At 45.2% G+C, this 22,279-nt stretch overlaps 2 protein-coding genes across 5 annotated transcripts in view; one reads left to right on the top strand and one right to left on the bottom strand.

Moving 5' to 3' along the window:
• Positions 1-1,330: 1,330 nt before the first annotated feature.
• Positions 1,331-16,996, bottom strand: bmf2 (BCL2 modifying factor 2). 3 transcript variants are annotated; one of them, XM_018727579.2, is made up of 4 exons: positions 16,704-16,996; positions 10,298-10,494; positions 9,149-9,318; positions 1,331-1,984 (listed from the first exon to the last, which is right to left on the bottom strand). In XM_018727579.2, exons 2-4 carry the CDS (start codon positions 10,467-10,469, stop codon positions 1,868-1,870), a joined length of 459 nt encoding a protein of 152 aa, XP_018583095.1. In that variant the 5' UTR covers positions 10,470-10,494; positions 16,704-16,996; the 3' UTR covers positions 1,331-1,867. The 3 variants fall into 3 exon arrangements, with proteins under 3 accessions (XP_018583095.1, XP_018583097.1, XP_018583096.1); XM_018727581.2 differs by lacking the exon at positions 16,704-16,996 and adding an exon at positions 12,411-12,470; XM_018727580.2 differs by lacking the exon at positions 1,331-1,984 and having other exon boundaries at positions 8,889-9,318.
• LOC108919546 (adhesion G protein-coupled receptor G3) overlaps positions 6,228-22,279 on the top strand; it is a 72,096-nt gene continuing 56,044 nt past the window's right edge. The window contains exons 1-4 of one of the 2 annotated variants that reach the window (XM_018727576.2): positions 6,228-6,602; positions 6,678-6,834; positions 14,934-15,117; positions 18,644-18,739. The gene's annotated coding sequence lies outside the window, so the exon portion shown is untranslated. Of the gene's footprint in view, positions 6,603-6,677; positions 6,835-14,494; positions 14,583-14,933; positions 15,118-18,643; positions 18,740-22,279 lie in introns of those variants that run through there. The other variant, XM_018727577.2, reaches the window with a different exon arrangement.

Below are 22,279 nucleotides of genomic sequence, written 5' to 3'. Positions count from 1 at the left end.
ACTGAAAACACAGTAACGAAAAAGGCAATATAAACACATCAGTGTCTTCAAACGCATTTCTTCAAAATTTTCCAACAAGGATTACAGTTGGTTTTTTTTATTTTCCCCCCCCCAATCGTTCAATTATCTTATTTAAAAAACGTTTACGTTCAGAACCTTTTCCATTTGTCCTGTACAAAATTACAAAGTAGAAAAGCAGTGGTCTTTAACATCAGAACAACACACTACCAAATCCTCTGACAAAGTACTAGTTCTGTATCACCTGAAGAAGGTTTAAAAAAAAAAAAAAAAAAAATTCCAAAACCCAGACCTGAATCCTGAGACATTAGTTTCACAGGTTACTTTGCACAGTACTGCTTGCCTGTTCTCAGAATTAAATGAAAAGCTAGTGGTCTAAAGTATTGGCAGCAGGTGAGTCAGAAAAGTACACTTTATCAAGGGGCCAGGAAACACTGAAACTCCAGCACACAACTGAGCTGGGGTGTGGGCAAAGTCAAAATGCACATGTCATTTGAAAAAGAAAAGGGGACGAAAAAAATGAAGAAAAAAAACCATTGATCCAAAATATTGATCCAACTTTTCAGTATAAATAGTCAATTTTTCAGTCAGCTCCAGCCACAGTACATGGGCATTACTTCAGACATCCGTGAGGTTCAACATGTTTTCACTCGTATTGGTTTTTACCGCCACAAAGCGGTCCTTCATTGAACGCCGAACGGGCCGGCCTTAGTTTTACTGCTCTTCTGCTTCTGTGAATTCTGCCTTTGTGTTCATCGTGCCTTTCCCATTTTCATATACTTGAATGTAATAAGGACCTGCGTGGACGTAGCCAATATTCACATACTGTCCATCCACAACTGACTAGCTATAGTGCAAATATATGACAGAGAGGACTGCATTTCAGGGGTTTACTAGTCATGAATTTTCATTTCATTCAATACAATTATCCTCGTCTCTGATTTAGACCAGGTGATATTGGCCAGAACTGCAAACTCTTATTTGAATCAGTTTACATCACATGACCTTCAGCGGTGTGAAAACCGAACTTGGGTACTGCAGGTAGGTAGAAAGCATCAAAGGCAATCCATCTTCAATGATGGGCGACTGCAATATGGTGGTACAAAAACAAAGTATAGAATTTCATAAAGGTCATTTTAGAAAGAAATTTTTTTTAAAAACCCACTTACATTAAGTACACACTGGAAGAACAAAGAATATTGAACAAATTAGGAAATGTTTCTGATTTATAAAAAAAAAAAAAAAAAAAAAAAAAAAAAAAAAAAAAAAAAATTTTTAAAAAGTTCATTTTTGTTCTGAAAAACTGCCTCTTTGGAAATTTGTGTGATGTCAAGTTGATTGGTTACCTGGGAAACTTTAGTACAGGCTTCCTGAACCAAAGTGTGACATTATGCTCCTTGCCCCTTTAACCCTATTCCTCCATCTCGCTCCTCCTCTTCTTCTCCTCCCTAACTTTCTAAGGGTTGTTCCAATAAGGCAAGGGAAAATAAGGCATTCCCAGGACAGATGGAGGTTGACACATGAGTGCAAAAAAAAAAAAAAAATTGAAAAAGCAACAAGAACAACAAGCTGTACAAAATAGTATAATACACACTTATGAAAATAGCGACATGTTCCTGTAGAAGAATATCCTGAACAACATGGCTTCTTCTTGAGAGGGGGAAAAAAAAAACGTAGAAAAAAGTTGTCTCCGTCCTGCGGTGACCATATTTTTTTTTTCTTTTTTTTTTTTTTTAATTGAAATTTTTTTCCCCAAACCCGTGTTCAACCTTACAGTGCCATTTAGAGTCCGGTCCCTCACCAAAGGAGGTGGGTGGCAAGGGTGGGGAGGCAAGACCCCCCAACCTTCTCACCTCTCGTCACCTCTCTGCTGCCGGACGACACCCTCCCTCTCAAACAGAAGCGTGTAGAGCGTCAAAAGGAGGCGCCACCACACTGGCCGCTGGTTCCTTTGGTTTCTGCGGTACTGCAACACAACACAGGAACGGGTTCTGAGACAGAGCCTAACAGAACAAAACTACATTCCACATAACTGTGTGCCGCATTCAGGTAGACTGCTGCGTTCTGTCTCCACCTTTAAACCAACTCTTTAAATGGCCATTCAACACTTAAAAAATTAAATAAATAAAGTTATATACTGTATATATAAACATTGATATATTAAATATTTATACATTTACAAACAATTTATTCTAGAATGACAAGGATAGTTGTGAAAGAAGGCCCATTATAAACGGTGAAACCCAGGTGGGGAAAGGAAACTGGGGGCTCGTTTCCCCACAGCTGGAGTACCAGAGGGGACAGGGAGCGGACACAAACGTTTGCAGCAACTCGTGACTGCGTCTCGCAACACATTCGCAAACAGCCATTTGGCGAGATCAGCCGTTCTCACGGAAGATCGTTCCCTTTCTATTTAACTGCACAGGAAAACCCGTCGTCATGAGTCAGGGTTGCGGGACCGTTCTTTCTCCGTGCGTCTCCACTACACAAACACGTGTGATGGTTGTCGGGGGGGGGGGGGGGGGGGGGGGGGTGAAAAGAAACAGAGGTCACCAACAGGGCGCCCGTTTCTCAAGAGCACTGCTGTGGGGCAGCCCTGCTGGACACCGCCTTGCCCGCAGCAGAGGCTACAAGAAGCCCTAGGAGTCCTTCCGACCGCAGCTGTGTCCTACTGGCATCAGCACACACATGCAACTCTCTGCTCTCCAGTCATCTTTTTGCTCTTACTCAACAAAACAGCTTTATATGTGTGAGACCAGAGTAGTAAAGTGGCACAGTTGGTAGCAGTGGTGCCTCTCAGCTCCTGGCTTGTGTGACTGGACACGGGTCCGAATGTAGCCCCGTCTGGGTGGTTTGACTTTGATCCTCCAGTTTCCTCCCACAGTGCAAAGATGTGTTTCACTGACAACAAGTCACTAGTGGTGCATATATCCACACACACACACACACACACACACACACACACACACACACACACACACACACACACACACACACACACCATCTGAACCGCTTGTCCCATACAGGGTCGCGGGGAACCGGAGCCTAACCTGGCAACACAGGGCGTAAGGCTGGAGGGGGAGGGGACAAACCCAGAACGGGACACCAGTCCGTCACAAGGCACCCCAAGCGGGACTCAAACCCCAGACCCACCGGAGAGCAGGACAAGGGCCAACCCACTGTACCACCGCACCCCCCTCAGTGGAGAAAAGCACGTGCTAAAATAATAAATGTAAAAGTGAATATGAGGGCTCCTCATGGAACCTGACCCTCAATGAGCTGTGTCCCTCCGCAGCCCTAAGCCACAGGTACAAGCTCCTCACAGCGATGGATCTTCCAAGGCCACACATCTCCCAGTTCCTCAAAGCAGTCTTTGCAAAACAAGCCTGCTGCAGAACCGGCCCTTCAGAAGCCCAGTATTTCCACCGGTCTGATAAAAACAAGCTGCTGATTGTGCATTTCTTCACTCGGACCAGAGCCAGCAGGATTTTGGACGATTTGAAGGATAATGATATGAGCTCCATTGAGAGGGAGCGATAAGGTAATTGCACTAAATGGGATTAGGGAGCGATGGAGGCTGAGCCATGACTGACTGCAAAAGATACCCTAATATGAGACAAACCTGGTTCTTGGAAGATCCCACCCTAGCAACCAGATAAGGCGAGGGCGGGGAGGGGGTTCGTCTACTGTTTGTGGGTATGGAACCCAGACCGAAAAAGGAGTCCTCCTACTTTTAGTCTCATTACAGGGACATGGGAATTAAACCGCAAAAAATATGTTTATAAACTGTACCATCTTCACAGGAGCTCCCGGTACGATTAGATCTGCCTCACAGCACAATTTTTCTTTTTTTTTTTTTTTAAGTGTTCTTGTTTTCAAAGAAAGAGCTGAAAGCTGACTAGTAATAGCATCCAAAATCAATCATAATCTGAGTGAAAAAGGCCCTCCTCGCAGACAGCACAGATCAAATTGTTTACATCAAAGCACTTCTCCCTCGATTTCCACAAAATTGTGGGGTTCCTACCGGGCAAAAAAATAAAGTGGGGCGAAAATTGCAGCGCGTTGCATAAGCCCCCCAACAGCTTCCGGTGCCCCTTGCCAGTTCTCCGCAGAGCGGCCCTTACGGATCCAGGGACTCGCCCGCAGCTGTTTGAGAGCTGCCCAAAATCCGAGCGGCGAAACTTTGTCGGCTGTAGCATTTCTTAAATCGCGCCCAGGGATGTTTTAACAAAAGCTTTCGTTCTCCATTCTCTAATTAATTTCTTTTTTCTGCCTCTTCTGGTCCCTGAAGGGTCTGCTTAATTACACCGAGCCGCCAAGCAGAGGCGATATGGGCCGCACAATGGAGGCGTTTGCTGGGAACAGATGCCCCATCGCTCGGCCAGCCCGCTCTCCGACTCAACAATGTCCCCTTCGCTGGGCCCACTTAGTAACCAAATACTACAGTAATGACCTCGTACCTAACCCCCACCAACCTGATAACAACCAGACTGCAAATATAAACCCTCCAACTTTCCCCCAGTGACCATTTTCCCCCTATAATTGACTATTTATTTAAAGGCATACATTGAGAGGCAAATACAAACTCAAGATTCGGAAATCAAGCGTGCGGCAGGGTTGCGTGCGCGTGCGGCTGGTGTGACCAGATTGTCTTGCTGTCTTCTGCCTGCATGTGCTTTCACAGGCATATGAGGGCATCTCACAAAGCGTGGTAAAGCTAAACACAGGGGTCTGCCTAAAATGACCCATCACACATTCTGGTCCTTGCAGTGATATTTTAGTGTAACTATAATTCAAAGTGATGGCATATCACAGCTCCACACATTACGTGTCCATCCGTTAAGGGCGGAGCTCCTGCCCCTCCCAGCTGTGGTTTCGGATCCAAGATCTGCATCAAACTCCCAGTAAGTGACCTTTCTGTGCGCTGCACTTGCTGTTCCCTGAGCTGCTAGAAAGTCAGGTGAGCAGAGCATTGTGGGTAAGAGTCACGTTACTGCCTGCCGAATGTGACTCAGAGGCTAAATATAGCTTGAGATATAAGCACGGCGCAGAGCTGGTGCCAGCGTGCAGTTCCTCCAGTACGCCGACAGTTGCTATCTCCCTCTCGTAACCTCACTGCTCTGTTTACGCAAGGTTTCAGCGTCCGCGCAGTTAAACCAGCGCTCGCCTAATTCCGAACACTTAAACGAAAACGTCTTAAGAAGCTCTTTCCCTCACAAACGCCAACCAGTGCAGCTTGGCGCTAGTCCACTGGCTCTCATATCACCAGCAGCCTGTCCCAGTGCTGCCACTGGAGTCACGTGTTGGTTGTTCTTGTAGCCGAGGGACCATTTGCGACAGCATCTGAAACGAGCCTTGACGGAAGACGTGGACCACAGTCCAAGCCACCTGACACTACGGCCCCTGGTACTCAAGACGGCGGTGTGAAACTGCGACCACTGGACAAGGAGGACATTTAATCCTGTTCGTCCCTCACTATGGCACCATATGGAGGCTTGTGTGATACCAGGGTGGTGAAAACGGGCAAGTTCCAAACCTTTTCTCATAAACCTCTATACCCAACTCTGTGTCCTCCCTGGAGGTTGTGGTTGTTGTTCTGCAACAGCTGCTGAAACTGTTACAATGGCTGATTGCCACTCCCTTATCCAGCTCTGCCCCACCGCAGGTAATCCGCAGTACCTGTCAATGCAAGGGGCAATTCATCTTTCAGCATGACTGCATCCCTATAGGCAGTAAGAGCACTTGTCCACACCCTCACGAGTGGGGGGGGGGGCGGGGGCGGGGTAGGGTAGGGCCCCAGATTCGACTGCAGAAAAATAAAGTCTCCGTTGTTCACCCTGCACACAAAGGTTGTGCGGCACATTTAACGACAACATCGGGTCACAGCAACACATAAACAGATTATGAAAATCCGGAAATATAAAGCAAGGACATAAAAACGGGCATTTCAAAATTGTGACCCAGTACCATAGGCTAAGAAGCTCACTACCCAGAAAAGTGTCCAGAGTTCATAAGTATTCATATAGATGAAATAATTTAAGGGGGAAATATCTATCATTTTTCTCACACACACACACAGTCTGAAACCGCTTGTCCCATACAGGGTCGCAGGGAGCCAGAGCCTAACCCGGCAACACAAGGCGTAAGGGACACACCCAGGACGGGACACCAGTCCGCCACAAGGCACCCCAAGCAGGACTCGAACCCCAGACCCACTGGAGAGCAGGACTCGGTCCAACCCACTGCGCCATCGCGCCCTCCAGCCATCCATGTATTGTTTTTACAGAGGGAACTTCAGGTATGGGCCACAGCAAAAGTGACACAGATCCCTGTAAGAAGCGATCGGTCCCCCTGGAGCAGGACACAGAGTGGAGAGTGCAACTGAAGCAGCGAGTATGGCGTTTTTCTCAACGAGCACCTAGCTTGCGCTAGAGGACACAAAGTCCCTGTCCTTTGCTTTGGACAGACTTCTCAAACCACAGGGAAGCAAGGCCACTCCCTCGATCTGCACCAACAGCTGGCTGTCGCCATGGTTACCCAGGCTGCTGGCCAGCCGTGCCGACTGGGCACAACAGGGCGGTCAGGTGAGGCGTGTTCAAGCGCTCTGCAGTACATGTATGCTCCGCTCAGCTTACACGGGCTTGTTTATCTCCCAGCAGTCAGCACAGAGCACAGAACTCACCTGGTACGCCCCGCTAGCAACAAAACAAGAGATAAAAATCAGGTCAGACGGGATGTTCGGAGATGGAGCAGGAGAGAGAGAGAGAGAGGCTATGGAGCACTACCTGCCTCACCTTTGATGGCTTAATTACACAGGTAACCGCAACTGAGCCGCTCTCAGGCGTGCACTCGACAACACACCACTTTTTGGGCTTTGTCATCAGCAGTACCCTGCTGGAGCCTCTCGCTCATTGAAAGCCAAATGGCACAAAACTGACATAAGTTTGTGTACAAAAAGCACAGGGTGCATTCCCAAGAAGCCATGTGTGCTTTTCTGTACGATGGCATGTTGTATTTCCATGTATTCATTTAGTTGACACTTCTCCAAAGTGAGAAAAGAGTTTCTGATATTTTTAAGTGTTAAGATAGTAAACTACTTATAATTACGCATTATAACAGTATATTGACGGATTTATACAACTGGGTCATTTTTACTGCAGTAACCTCGAGTAAGTACCCTGCTAATCGGAGATTGGATTTGAACCTGTATCCTTCAAACCTAAAGACAACAGTCCTACTGACTACACCATGTGCTGCCCTGATATTCAGCATCACTTAGTTCACATTTTAACAGGAGTCAACGCAGACGGAAGAGCGCCCAGTGTTGCTGGCTACATTCATACAAAAAACGCTAGAAGCGCCCAAGCATTTAGTTGGACAGTCAAGTGCTCTTCGGACGAGCGCGCCTACAGAATAAATCGATCCTTCATAAGTCCTTGACAAACTCGGATTATGGGTCTCCGTGCCTGTTCTCCAAGAACTTCTGTAGATGCTGGGTCATCCTCCAGGTAATCGTGACCCCATAACATCACTCCAAAAGCAACCAAAGACTGTCCAGCGGCAGCAACTTACCACAAAAACTTTAAAAAAAATAAATAAATAAATAAATAAAAGAAATCCATAGAGAAACACTCTGCCCAGATACTTCTGTGGATTGAGCCAATCCAATTAGCGATTCATAGCACCAAAGGCTGCGAAAATAGAAGCAAGAAATTTGCTTTATGACCCACAAAATATTTTAAGGAGGCCTATTTCTGGCTCGTTGAGAGGCAAAAAATATTGTTTGTTTTGTTGAAACCCACAAGATGGTGGTCTCTGGTCTGCTGGGGAAGGGAAGAGGACATTACAGGCTCCTCATCCCCATCACAAAGAGCCACTCTAGCCCATCTCTGGCAGCCCTTGTTAACATGCTCCACCAGCAGTCCCTCCTCCACCGCACTCAGCCCCAGCAGGGAGGCCAGGCTCTGATTCTGGTGTCTCCTGGCGGCTGGCACGACTCGCTGGAGACTCCCTAACCACGACTGCTCCTCTGGCTCACGTGCCACGCTTCGGGTTACAACATGTTTATCTTGTCCAGCCACTTCTTCTTTTTCTCTGGGTGCCTTGTCATGTTCCTTCCCCTTATTTTCTCTTTTTATAAAAACAAACACACACATACACACACACACACCTATATTTTCCCCATTTGTGGGGATTTCACAATGACTTTGCCAGCTTTAATACAGAATGATCCCAAAGAAAGCCAATAAACAAAATGTTTCTGCACTTGAAGCATACAAGCCTTGAAAAAAGAAAATTATGTCAATCCAAAATAAGAAGCAAACAGTGTATTTTTCAGGGTTTACTATCCTTCGGTGATATTTCCCCTCCAAACACACACACACACACACACACACACACACACACACACACACACACACACTAAGACATTGGTGTGTGGAGCTTTAGCGGAACAGAAACAGGCTCCAGTCACCATGAAGAGCTAAACACACTGTACTTCCACCCAACATGCTCTTTGACACAGTACAACCACACCACCTGTTCAGAGAAGGTTCTAAGGGAACAAGGAAAAGCAGCATATTTCCTCAGGAAGGGGGCCTGGGAGTGAGCCTAGGGCACAGGGATCAACAAGAGGCAGACAGCTGTAGCCTGGATGAATGGAAGGTCAAAACACAGGGACTGGGTATGGAAACCATCCCAGGATGTGGTCCAAGTTGGAAGAGTGGTGCTTTGACCTCGGCGTGGCACAGTGGGTAGCCTGAGGTCCTCGCATGACCTGGACAAAGTTTTGATCCCCGCTCAGTCTGTGTGGAGTTTACATGTTCTCCGCAAACTTGTGTGCTCCCCTGCCCCACAAAAGACATGCAGTTCAGGTGAAACAGTGATTCTAAATTGCCCATAGTGTGTGAGAATGGACACAAGTGGAATTGAGACACAGTTATCAATAGTCTGAGTGAGTCGCTCGATCATTTATGCCATTGATAACATTTTGGACGTTCTTCAGAGTTCCACACTAAGAATAACATCCAAGAAGGTAATACTGAATCAGAACTGAAAGCATCCTCATATTGCCAATCCCTGACTCCACCTGAGAATTTCTTTGGAAGATCCATGATACTGTCCTCCTTACCAGCTCAACTTGATCTTGGTGGAACTGGTCTCCAATCACCTGGAGTTTCTGGCCAATCCTGACCTCAGCACTGGGTCTCGGATGATGCTCCGGCCGGTTCCTCTGCCCTTGCTCTGGATTCCTAGCACGCTCAAAATGAGCCGGGAAGTGCAAGCGGAAGCCTGCATTGCCTGCACAGGGGAACACGCTGACAGTCAACAAGCTGTCGTGCAAAATTCCTCCGAAATTTCATTACCGTGGACTGTTCGAAACCCACATGTAACGTCATCTCATCATGCAATGATCATATGGACTCAAAGCTACATATTAGACAGCCCCACATGAAACTAGGTGTCATTCACAAGAAACCTTTCATGTAACTGAGTAAACACTATTTGTGGTTCTTCAATGAATGAATGAAAGAAATGGACAAATAGAAGAAGTGATCTTGCAGCAGGCTTCATTGACTGCTTGGGATTGCTAACCTCAGACATAACAATCCCATTCCCCTCAGCGTTAACACGGCACGCACACTTTTTGCAATGCAAATTAGAATGTCATTGACAGGAAAGAAAAACCTGCATTATCAGATCTGGTCAGGCTGCTGATGTTCTGGTAACATGGCCCGACTTGATTTTCCAGTGCTGAGGTCACGGAGGAAGAAAATCTCTGTGTTCTGAACAATTCCCTGGCCAAAAATCCAGGAAACAGCTGCACGGTGCTGTAAAGCTCCTACCAAAATTAGTCACTGGTTGGTTAACAGTAGAGTTAAGGACCAAAAAGTCTGCAGGTGGTAGCGCTTGGCAGGAGGCTGACCAAAGCCAAGTGGAAAAGGTGTACAAGGAGAGAAGGGACAGGGAAATAAGGGCAAGACACCTTCAGATAGCAGGTTGTCCACCCTGTGCGGGGTCCCTCACTCCAGCCATATCTGCTTTCTCAAGGCTGGAGAGAGCAGTGGTTACCTAAGGTTTGGAGATTGGTCTGTTCTTGCTGACTTCATGCTGACACACTGAGCTTGTGTGTGCTTGAGTCTCAGAGGCCACACCCACTTCCAGTAAAAAAAAAAAAAAGACACTGTGTGCTTGCCCGTGTTAGTACGTGCATCGTTCCATGCCCCTCAGCCTGTTTCAATGAAAAACACTGTTGATGTTCCCCCCCACACACACATACCATAGAAGAGCCTCCGGGGCTCGTGGGCCACGCCACAGGGCAGCATGCTGAAGCGGTGTACCAAGGCAGGGCCGGGTGTCTGCGTGCTCCTGTCCTCGTGCTTTATCTCCCTGAAGGTGGTCTCCCAGCTGCGTGCGTTTGGCCGGAAAACATCGTCTTCCTCATCTTCCATTAGGGGGCCCTCACTGATCGTCAATCTAGAGTGGACAAGAACACACAACCAGCTTAGTGACAAATGCCAACACCACATGTGTGAGCTACAACATAAAAGCAGCTCTTCATTGAGACAGCAGGAAACACTCTAATAAACACCCCCAGAATCACCAGAGGCAGTGTTACAGAGGCTAAGTGCCTGAGGTACTCCCCAGGTTACACAGGATAAGTGCACATCACTGGACAGCACATCATATCACTTAGATGCTCCTCAGCAGAAAATCCCTCAAGGGTCCGCGCAGAACAAAAATCTCCCATAGGAGTAAAGAGGCTGACATTGTGCAAGCCGGCACAGCCACAAGGAACTGATACTCTGGATCAGAGCCACTGAGTTCGCGACGCGGTACCCGTGTTGGAGGCCTTCCAACATCTGTGGAAGACATCGCGTGGCGAGAATCGACAAAACCCCTACCCAGGCTGCTCGTCGCAACCACACAGTATCACTGGGATGTCAGAGTCCACCGATGCAGTTTGGCCCATCGCCAGCAGCAGAAGCAGACCTCTGACAAAACAAACCGCCTGTCCGGTCTCCCAATGCGCCCCGTGCCGCCCACAATGAAGCCAACCCTGAAGCCGTTCCCCAGATCGCTTCAGCCTTCATGCGCAGTGTTGCTTTTCCCCATTCGTGTGAATGTAACACCAGTCTGGTTAGACTAAAAACCAAAAAGAGATAATCATGAAAATGTAAAGGTCCAGGATGTGAAGGCACAGCCTCATACAGACTGCTCAGGAAGAACAAGTCTGAGTGATGCAGAAATTGACGCTTGAAGACATGCTTTGAGTCAAGAAGGTCTTTTAGTAGATCCCTATTAATAGAAACAGAAAGAGCAATTCAAGGGCAATTGAGACACTTCATACCAACACAAATCACAAACAAATGCTGAGATTACGCAACAGTTAACCATGAAAGCCACGCTGGCAGCAGATAACCAGGTCCAATGATCAAATTCCTTCTCTTCACTTTTACCGTTGGTTCAGCATAACTCTGGGTTCCTACACGTACACATTAGGTAAGACACAGACCTGTCCGGGACACACGGGGAGGGGTTATTGAGCGAGGCTGAAGGTTTGAGCGTCAAAGGGTTGTCCCTTTGAGACAGACGTCCAACCTGAACTGCTCCAGGAACCATTCAGCAACACAAAGCTGCCAAAGAGCACAAATGTCAGCTCAAGTCACTGAAAGCCCAGAGGCTCGCATCTTCTGCCTCATTGCAATAGTAAAATGTGAAGTCCTCCAGGTAAAAAGGTACTCTACAGTATTGTGTTACAATACACATTATACACAGCCCATAGACCAAAAAAAATTATCTTGTGCAGACTAACACATGGTAAAAATTAAGTAGACAGCCCTAGTTCCTTGACACCTGCCATTATGACAGTGAGACATCTCCCCGGGTTACACAGGCTAAGTGCAGAAGAGAGCAGGTGAGCCCCTTGTCTGATTCAGACAGATGGCGGAGTCTCTGCATGACAAAACCGCAGCTCTGGCCGAGGGCCGACCCACAGCTCCATCGAAACGCAGACAAAAGGTGCAAAGGAATCAAGGAATGGAAAAGCAGCTCCATCATTAATGGCAACTAGAGACTAAAACTTGTGCGCAAGTTGTTTATAACGGCATTTATGTTAACAGCAAAACAGGTTTCAAGTCTTAATCATTTCCATAGATGTTTGTCGCAGGATTTTATTAGAAAAAGAATGAAAAGCTCTTTGCTGCATTTAAAGGAGAATTACAGACAAGTCTGGTTGTTCTTCAGTTCTGACATGCGACTGAGCTGCCAGCTGGTCCAGGTGACCAGCTGTCCAGTACTGCCCGATTCCTCATTGTTCCAAGTACACGCCCACAGCCCCTTTGACCAGCGCCAATCTGCTGCTCGAGCAGGACCGCGGCCGTTGTGCCCACCTGCAAGTTTCTGACGTTTGCCGACACAAGCTGGATCGTCCTCTGTGTGCTTCTGCAAGATTCATGTCACACGGACAGGGTGCTGGCTTCTGACACAGCCACTTGTCCACCACAGCTCTTCAAACACAGGACCAAAAAACATCAGATAAAGACATCAAAGAATGAAAAGCTACAGGACATTTGGTCAGATGTCCGAGACCTCTGTGGTCCATGGCCTGATGGCCTAAGAAGCTATAATTCATGGCTACGTCCTTCTTTCTCGTCTATCCTATCACAGTCCCCTCCTCCTGGAAGCTTGACCTGGGTGGTGAATCCTTCACCAAACACCTAGCACACTAGTCCAAAGCCACAGTTCCCACCACAACTCCATAGCAACCTGATCTCTCTCTCACACACACACACACACACACACTCACACACACACACACACACACACACTCTCTACAGGCAAAAACAATGACAGGGTGTGACTGTGGTGTCAAACCTCCATCACCTCTCTAGCTTGTTACAACCTGAACTTAGTCACCATCTGTTTCCATCAGGACAAGAACATTTCTGAAGTTTAAATGTCCAGGTCTTGCACACTGATGCTGAGCACCACAATTATTTTAAAAGAGTTTTCTGGTGTGAATTTGTAGGACGGCATGAGCGCTGAACAACAGGCAGTTGACAATCCTTGTGTTGCAGGTGACGTACCAGGAGAGGAGACCTTGTTGGAGACCAAAAGTTATGATGAAACTTTAGCAGGGCCACCTTGCCTCCAAAAGGGCCGACAAGTGACGGGCACACAGCAGGCTGCTAAAGGCATGCCCTTGCCATCTACGGCAGCAGGCAGCACACAGCTCCCTCTGCTGCCTCGATACACACAAACACTGCCTTAGTCCATGGTTCTCCCATTGCCTTCTCTCACTCATACACACACAGATACACACATCACTCTGGACATAATCACTCAGTCTCACAGTCACTCATTCCTTTGGCAAGCAGTGCTGTCTCTCTCCAAGGCAATGCACCACACTCTGACCACTGCTCCTTGTCAACCCCCTTCCTCACACACACACACACACACACACACACACACACACACCCCTGGAGCACAGATAGCCTTTGCGATGTCCATCAATTAGAAACAGTTATTTATTTAGTTTATGCTTTTCTCCAGTGTAACTTAGTGTTAATTTACTCAGTGATTTATGTAACTGGGAAATTTTTACTGGAGCAATTCAGGGTAACTACCTTGCTCAAGGCTACTATAGCATGAAAAGGGATTCAAACCTGAGTTCTTTGGGTCCAAAGACAGCAGCTCCAAGCAATATACCACATGCTGCTGCCCACTCCTCCAAGGGCACGGATCCTATCCAATAACGCTACACTACTATGACCAAAGCAAAATGAAGCACTGATCTGGAAGACTCATTTTTTTTGCCAATGTTGGAGATGCACTTGGTTTTGATAGCAAGCTTTGATTCAGTTTTCTGTTCTTCCTACCAGTGCCAGAACCAGGGTTATGAAGTTTCACACAGTAGTCTCTACACACGAGTTTTGCAGAAGATCTCATTTCAGCGTATCAAGCACATGTACCGAAATCTGTCCCACCAAGGTATAAGAGCCAACAGCCACCTACATTTAATGCAGTCTTTAGAAGTAGGGCTTTCAGAAATCAAGATCGAAGAATATTACCTACCTGTAATATTCAGAAATGCTAGGCATCAGGGAACTGATGTGCAGAACACTTAAAGACAATGCAGCACTGGGCACAGTCTGCTCAAAGTGAGAACCCCTGCAATCCTCTACAGCATCAGAGTGGCTCTACTGTGTGTCTTTTGGAATTATGAGTCATCTGCCAGCAGCTTTGAACTTCCCCTTCTCCACGGCGCCACTCCAAGAGGCTCACAAACACGCACTCGAAGGAAAAGTCCAAACAGCCACGCTTGTTTTATTTTCACTCAAGAACAACCGGTCAGCTTCAGGCCTACAAGCAATGGCTCGCTCCTGTCAATCTCTTAACTAGGTTTTACAGCCAAGCATAACTACTTATCCTTGGGACAGAAAACCACGGACTTTTCAGCCATGCTGATGGGGAACAGAGATTGAGCAGAGCGGCACTGTAACATGCTCTTTGTTGGGATTATGTTTGAGCCTCATTGTAGGATATAAGCACTTACTCAAGGGGTGAGGTTTTTTTTTTTTTTTTTTTTTTTTTTTTTTTTTATTTCGGGGGGGGGTTGGTTGTTTGTTTAGGACCCAGGAGAAATCCCTCCAGGGCATCTCCTAGAATCACTCAACACACCAGACCTGTTGCGTCATATTGTACCCCTGCATGCCACAAATGTCTTTTTTTTCCAGCACTGCATGTGCAGATTTCTAATTATAGTTTCTCAAAATTATTTACTAAAGCACTCAGCTGTTTCACCTGCACATACGTTACAGCGGAAACAGGCCGTTTAAGATAAGATGTATTTTTAATATTTTGTATAGCGATTACGATCGGTGGAGTTAGAAAACTTTCTTACACTGTTACAGTGGACGGAGGAAAGAAGGAAAACGACTCGCCGGCAGTTCATTTTGAGTCCACGCAGAGCGCGCGCTCCAAAGCTCGGAGCGGCACGCAGGGGGGCGATGCTGAGCACACGATCACTGACAGACTCGACCGAAGCGAGAGCCGGGAGCCGAGCGCAGTGGCGGGTACGACGCTCCGAGAACTTAGGTAGGTTCGCGGTCGCAAAAAAAAAAAAAAAAAAAAAAAGAAAAAAAAAATATCACAGCACGAATTGTTCCTCTATTATATTTCACACATCGCGCGCAGCTCAGGAATACCTGAGCAACATTTACACACAGACTCTGACAGAGTGACACACCTCGAGTGAGTATCTCCGTTCCCAACTTTCGCGCGTCGGCTGGAATCTTTTTTATTAGACCTAAATTCAGCAAAACTCAAAGTCACAACCGGCGGCAACCAAAAATTTCCCCGAATTCGGTTATCAGTGTTGCAGTGGTTTACGGTAGTTAATGGAGGTGAGGGGTAAAAAGTGGAGTATGCAAGCCGCCCGGGGACGCGCTGTGGGCGGACGGCAAGCGCGCACACAGACCGAGCGCCGGAGACACGGAACTCCAGCACGCTCTCGTTACTCACGCTCACATAAGTTGAAATCATAATCTAGAACTACTAAAACTAAATAAGATACGTGACACTTAACTTTCAACTTAATATTAAATAAGATGCATTCAAACAAAACCCGCATTTACTCCCCGGTTGTATTTTGGGATGCGCGAATCGAATGCGGCGAAATCGAACGCAATTATTCATGCTGTGTGTGTACAAAGTGTGTGCGGCAAGTGTGTGAGTCCGAGCGGCGCGCGGCAGCACTCGAGTCGTCCCGCAGGAAACACACAAGAGTTTTAATTTAAAAACACACTGGGCGTGGGATCGTCACGTTTCCACCACTTTTCAGACGAGGAGAAACGCTAAAGAAAGGTGGCGATCCGGCGCGAACGAGGAGGCCCGGGAGGTCTGCGCAACTGAGAGGAACCTCCGGATACACGACAACGTAGACGAAACGCCGTAAGTGCGAGCTGACGCGGGAGCTCCTGTGCGCTAACACGCGCGCGTATCGCCGGCCACCTCCGCGCTCTTTTGTGGCACAACATCCCGGAAGCGCTTTAATAAACCAAAACAAACAGTAAACTAGAGTTCGCTTTGTGATCCACCTGCATTCTGTACTGCTTGTGTGGTGCTGATCGGCGTGATAAACACACGAGTACACACACGTGTACAGCCCGCATTGAGGACCCGCGAGTGGAAGTACGAGCACGGCGTCCTGAATTTGACAGCTGTAACACCGCATTGCTGTCCACATCACAGCCCCCGCTGGGGTTCAGCCAGTTCACTCTGGTCACACTCCAGCATCTCTAATGTTCCAGCATCTCTAATGTTCCAACACTTTGCCGCTCGCGTGTCAGCAAAACGTACTTAGTGCTCCACTTGCACTGCAAGTTGCAGCTGGCAGCTGCAGCGCTTCGGTCACAGCATCCCGAGCATCCGATCAGTAACATTCACACAGACACTGGTTGTGCCACCTGTCCCACAACTGCACGGCCAGCAACCCGAGCACTTAAGCGGCCCCCCTGCGAAACTTTGCTCTGGAAGCTCTTTTGGAGCCAAATGCGGGTCTAATTTGATGCCACCGTCTTCCTCTGAGAACACGTGAATCCGCTTTATAAAGTTATCACGCTCTAGATTTGCTGATTACGCACTCGGTTCAGCAGAGGTAGAAACATAAGCGAGATGCCCACCGCCAGTCGACGTCCTCCGGTGCGCTGTACGGTGTCTTTCGGAGTCTTGCTGTTAACTATGGTTGACAGTTTTCGGTGTGCGCCAGTACGCCTCCTCCGTATCCCTCCGCGCCAGCGTTCATACTGTTAGAGTGCGACCTCCGGGCTCGGTTCATTTTCTAAGACGTCAGACGTCAGATCGCCCCGCCCCTACACTAACATTACATCAAGAAAACGCTCTTAAAGGACTAGAACCCTTTTTCTTGTTTCATTTTTTTTCCTTCAGAGTACCCGCTGTACGATAATATGTTTTAAAATACTACGCCAACTTTCAGATCAGAGAAATCTATTTTTTATAGCCCCTAACGGTGCCTTTTCTTAAACATTCTTCAAATTTAGCTTTAACTAATAAAACTTTTACATCTTTGCTGAATAAATATTTCTTTCCTCTTGCATTTAGTTTTCTCTGTGTTGATTGTATCCGTAAGAATACTTTTGCTGCGCGCATATTTATAGCTTTATTCAATTAAATTAAAAGATGCAAGTACATCTGTTTGGTACAGCAGTTGTACAGTTAGTGCTATTCTGTAGCACACTGAATGCTGACTTTTTGCGAAAGATTATTTCAACAAATAAACGGGGATCAGAGTAAAATAATGAAGTGAAACGAGTTTTCTGTGCAATGTTCTAAATGGTATGTTGGAGATTTTTTTTTCCATCGCCAACAACAACGTGGTGTGTCCCCTTAAGAAATTGGATATGTGCTTGAGTGTTGCGGTCTCAGCCAATCACAGTGTTTGTTTTGATCCGGCTTTCTGTGTCGCGTATTTTGACACGTGGATGGGAAATTCCCCATTGCCAAGGTGTAAAAAAAAAGGGCTTGTGGGAAGTCTTTTTGCCGCGCTTTATCAGCTGACACAACTACAGTTTGGCTGGAGAAATGAGAGGGGTAAAAGCTGTAACAAGCTGTCTTTCATACTATAACTGCAAATGTTTCTAAAAAGTCCAGAGTAATTATTTGATAACCACATTTTGCAATATTTGGCTACATAACAAATTAATGAAAATTAATAATGTTATATGATGACATAATTTAATTTTAAATACTATATGATAAGTTTGTGTACTTGTCCAGTAATTATTTGATAACCACATCTTCTGCCGATTTGACGGCAGGAGTTTAATTTTGATTTTTTTCTGAGGCTGAATTTGATTGATGCAGGACTTCTGCTAAAGATTCTTGTCTAAAGTGCAGTGACAATTTCTGTCATGATCATGGCATTGGGATGTACACACCAGAGAGAACCTGTTTTCTCCTTTCTGCAATTATATCTTCATATTCATCTGCATTTTATGCTCAAGTAAACTGGAACCTGTTATAGCAAATACGAGGCCCACGCATTCTGTGGTAAGATAATTTGTCGATATAAAACTATGTGCATATGGTTTACATTTTTTAATTTCTAAACACCGGCCCGGGGTCTTGTTTTTTATGTTTCTGTAAGCAAAATAATCAGCCTGGAATTTTTAGCTTACATGTGCAGAATTTCACGTGGTTACAGTTATATTTGTGCTAACCAGAGTAAGGGTTACTTAAAATTATTATAGTTTAGATGTTTTATATTTATCTCATTTTGTCTTTTTTTCCAACACCATCATAAAAGCAGCATTTCTAGATTTAGGAAAAATCACAGACTTTGACTTACAGCTCAATAAAATGTTCTCTAAAAGATTTTGATGTAGTTTCTGTTGTTAATCACATGACTTTGGTAACAATTCTGTTTGCTAGAAGGCATGTACCATACATTTCTTGAGCTGCACTTTGCGCCTGTGTCTTATCCACATCTCCATAGCAGTGGAGGGCTGGGTGTTCATAGCAGGGGTATAAAGGCACATACCAGAGGCTCAATGGCAAACTGTGGTTCATATTCAAAATTTTTTTCATGGGTTTGCTCTGGCAGGTCATGGCAGAGAAAGAAGTGTTCCAGATAGGCATTCAACTGACGAGAGTGCCATGGTGGGGCCTGCTTCTCCAGCCATCTGGCTAAAACCCATGAGTAAGTGCCCTGTGGACTGTCTCCTGGTGTGAAGCCTGAACAGAACCATCAGGGAGATGTATTCACTGCAAGGTCAGGGGGTGCACAGTACGAGAACCCGTTCTTTGGCTGCCAGTGAAGTCTGTCCACCCCTTACATAGCAGTCTACAAGGTGGTTATTGCAACTGCTGTTGCTGCAGTTGGGACCATGTGTTTGTAGCTGTGCCATAAGGTAATTAGTGTCATTTAAGGTATTGCTTTAGTACTGTTCTGGCATTTACATGAGTAAGGTGGAAAAATGCATAACTATGGATAAATAAGTCACACTGGATAAATATGTTTGTAAGTTATTAATCATTCTTGACCATTCCTTGCAAGACATCTTACTGTACTGTGGGGTTTCTAAAGGGCCAGGTAAAGGTTTTGATTCTTAATGGACAAGCATGATTTTTACAGAATTTACTGTGATCTGACAGAAAGGACAAGCCCTTAGTCTGAGCCGGAAGTGAAGATCTGTGAATGCGCCCATGAGAGGAACAAATGCAGTCTTATGGGATTAGCTTGCTTAAACACAGGCCTCTTTGCTTCGTTATCAACTCTTCAGTACTATCATAAACTGAACCTGTTAATGCAAATGTTTTTTGATAGCGTTTCAGATTAGACAGTAGAATTGCAGGGTTGCCATTTATAGTCTTATCATTATTTTGCTTGATAAAGGCAAGCTTGAACACAGTATGAGGCTACCAGAAAAATACATGTGTGGTAAATATCTTCAGTAAAAAAGTAAAGTGATAGGTAAATTGTTAAACTAAAATTTTACAGTGTCTATTGGAGGTTCATGACTTCAAAATATGATTTCTGCAGTTTTTTGAGAGTTTAGCTGTCCTTGTCTGTTTTGAGAGATGAATAACATTTATAAATATCATGAATAAACATTGATTAGTCAAAGAAAATTACCCCACTGTTGCACTTGGAACAGGACAAACCCCTCTTGAATATTGATTAACCTGCTTCTTACAGTGTAAACCACTACTTTCCGGTTTTGGTGTCCCCCACAAATGGGTATTTATTTAGTACTAACCAGGGATGCCAGACCATACATAATCTTCTATTCCTTTAGAAGTGTTCCTTTATCTGGAACACTTCTTTATAATATTTTTTTAAACTTCTGTGAGTATTCCAGTGAGCACAAGCATTCATATTATAAAGTGGGACCTACAACCATAGTTCATAACCCTTTAAATGTAATGAAGCTTCCTTAGGATAGGATAAGTACTTTATTAATATTTGCATTTTAATAATATTCCTAAAAATTGGGGGGTGGTGGAGGGGGTGTCAGGGTTCATAAGAGCCCATGAGTATTTGGAACCACTTTCTCTATCAAACCCTTAATGAAATGAGCACGCCAGATTTTTGTATAGGTGTTCGGTGACAGACCAACGCAAAGTCCCAGACACGAGCCGACTCGGAGTGGACTTGGGGGATGTGGCAGGTGGCTCTTGTTGTTATCTTCTGCTGCGGCAACCCCCCACCCCTCAGGGTAGGACTAATCAATAAACACTTGGACAGCTGGGGGGAGGAGTGACCCCACATTCCCCAACACAGTTCAGTTTCCCTCCCCCTTCCCCACAGCAAACTGCTCTTCACACACCACACCCTTCTCATCTAAAAGGAGAACTTTACACGGGGAAGATGTTGCGGAAAAACAAGTCCAAATCACAGTGGCTCTGGTTGTGGGGTGTGGTCAGAGGGGCCAGCTCCCTGGAAGCAAACCATTTAAAATGAGATCAGATGCACAAAAGGCAAACCAAAAGGACAAAAAATGCTGCCTCTGTTGAGCATTCAGAAATTAGGTTTAAAAATAGTTCCCCTACACACTAAATTGTGGGACCTTTCAGCTCTTCATTTTAGGGTTATCTATAAAAAGGTGAACCACACAGTACTTATTGCAATACTCAGGTGTAAAATAACCCAATTAGCCTCTATCAATCCCCAGTTAGGGACCATTCCTTTAGCGGAAATACAAGATGGGAGGGGAGCTCCAGCCCAGAATAATTTAGCATAATTGGGTGGTTTTATTCCACCAACTCGGTTGTCACCCTGTGGAAATCTCTTTAAGTGACTAGGTGCTTACAGGTGCACCTGTATGTGCTGAGTCCCTCAAGCTATGAGGTCATGAAATCCCTTCAAGGCAAGTGAGTCATAAGTAAATTATTAGTCTCTTTAACATGATGTGTACTTGGAGAGTTACTCAAATTTACAGCCCGTTCAAAGTTTGCACTCATCTTTAGTGTTTTCTTTCTGCTATAGTTGTTTTACCTGTGTTTTCTTAATATCAACAGTCGTGGTTTCTGTGACGTGTGCCACTGTTCGGAATCCTGTTTACGATATTTAATTGCACTTTCACTGAACTTCCTCAGAAAATCCCTGGAGATGCTCAAGTAAAGTTTCGCTGAATAAATATTCAATAGAAATATTTTGCTCCTGCTTTTCTTTGGAGGCACAACACTAATGAGTCCTTAGGGGTCTGTGTTTGATTAAAAAAAAATTTTTTTTTCAGAAGATGTGCGTCTTAGATGAACTTCAGTACGGAGCTTAATGAATATCTCATCACTACTGGCAGCAAAGGTCAGATATGTGCTGTACCATGTTCCCCAAGGCTGTGCAAAGGAGACGTTGTTTTTGTTAATTAAATCTGGAAGAAGAGGAAAATCCATGCTAACAAAAAATGATGATGGAGGGGCAACGAGTGAGACTGAGGATCTGCACAAAGGCAGCTCATTAAAGAGTTAGATTCAGTACTCCTGAGACAACCACAGCATTGATCAGAAGATAGGAGGCATGGGAATAATTGATGGACAGAAAAAGACTTTAGTCCAAGGGAATTATCCTCCTGTTATGCTTTATGCAATGTAATGATTTTTTTTGTGCAGAAAATACAGCTTACTTTAGCAAAAACCCACTTGTTAGCTGGGTAGTGAGCATGCAAGACTAAACTGGATATAATTTTTAAATTAACTGTAAGTGGCCTGGGTTTCCACATCCATCTGTTAGTTGGGAGTCAAAAAAACAAAGTGGTACCGACTTCATTGAACCGTCTTCGACAGCGTGTACAGTCCACGTCTGGTGTTCGTGAGTGTCCGTGATCAATAGCAACATGAGGAATGCTTCATTTGATGAATAAGTCAACAGTTGGCATTAAAAAGGATTTTGTGGAGACTACCCGTTTTTATTTTCAGTCTTTTTAATTGCTTTTAGTTTTAGTGGAGTTTCATCTGAATAAATATGTAAGTTAAAAAGTAATTGTAGTTTCATATATAAAATAATGTTATCAGATGCTTTTACAGACTTTAACCCATAAATAAATCAAGGGGCTCTGTTGTGTACAGACACACCCCTAGTTACGTAAATTTGTCTTATTAAATTAGAATTTACATAAAAACGGCATACACATAATTTACAGATAGTGCTTTTATTTTATGCAAAACATCTGAAATACAGTACTGTGCAAAAGTCTTAGGAACTTAGATGTTTCACAAAAATATTTGTGTTATTTAATGT

The sequence above is a fragment of the Scleropages formosus genome, chromosome 15 (assembly GCF_900964775.1).
Source record: "Scleropages formosus chromosome 15, fSclFor1.1, whole genome shotgun sequence".
NCBI lineage: Eukaryota > Metazoa > Chordata > Actinopteri > Osteoglossiformes > Osteoglossidae > Scleropages > Scleropages formosus.
This window is presented reverse-complemented; position numbering and strand designations above follow the sequence as displayed.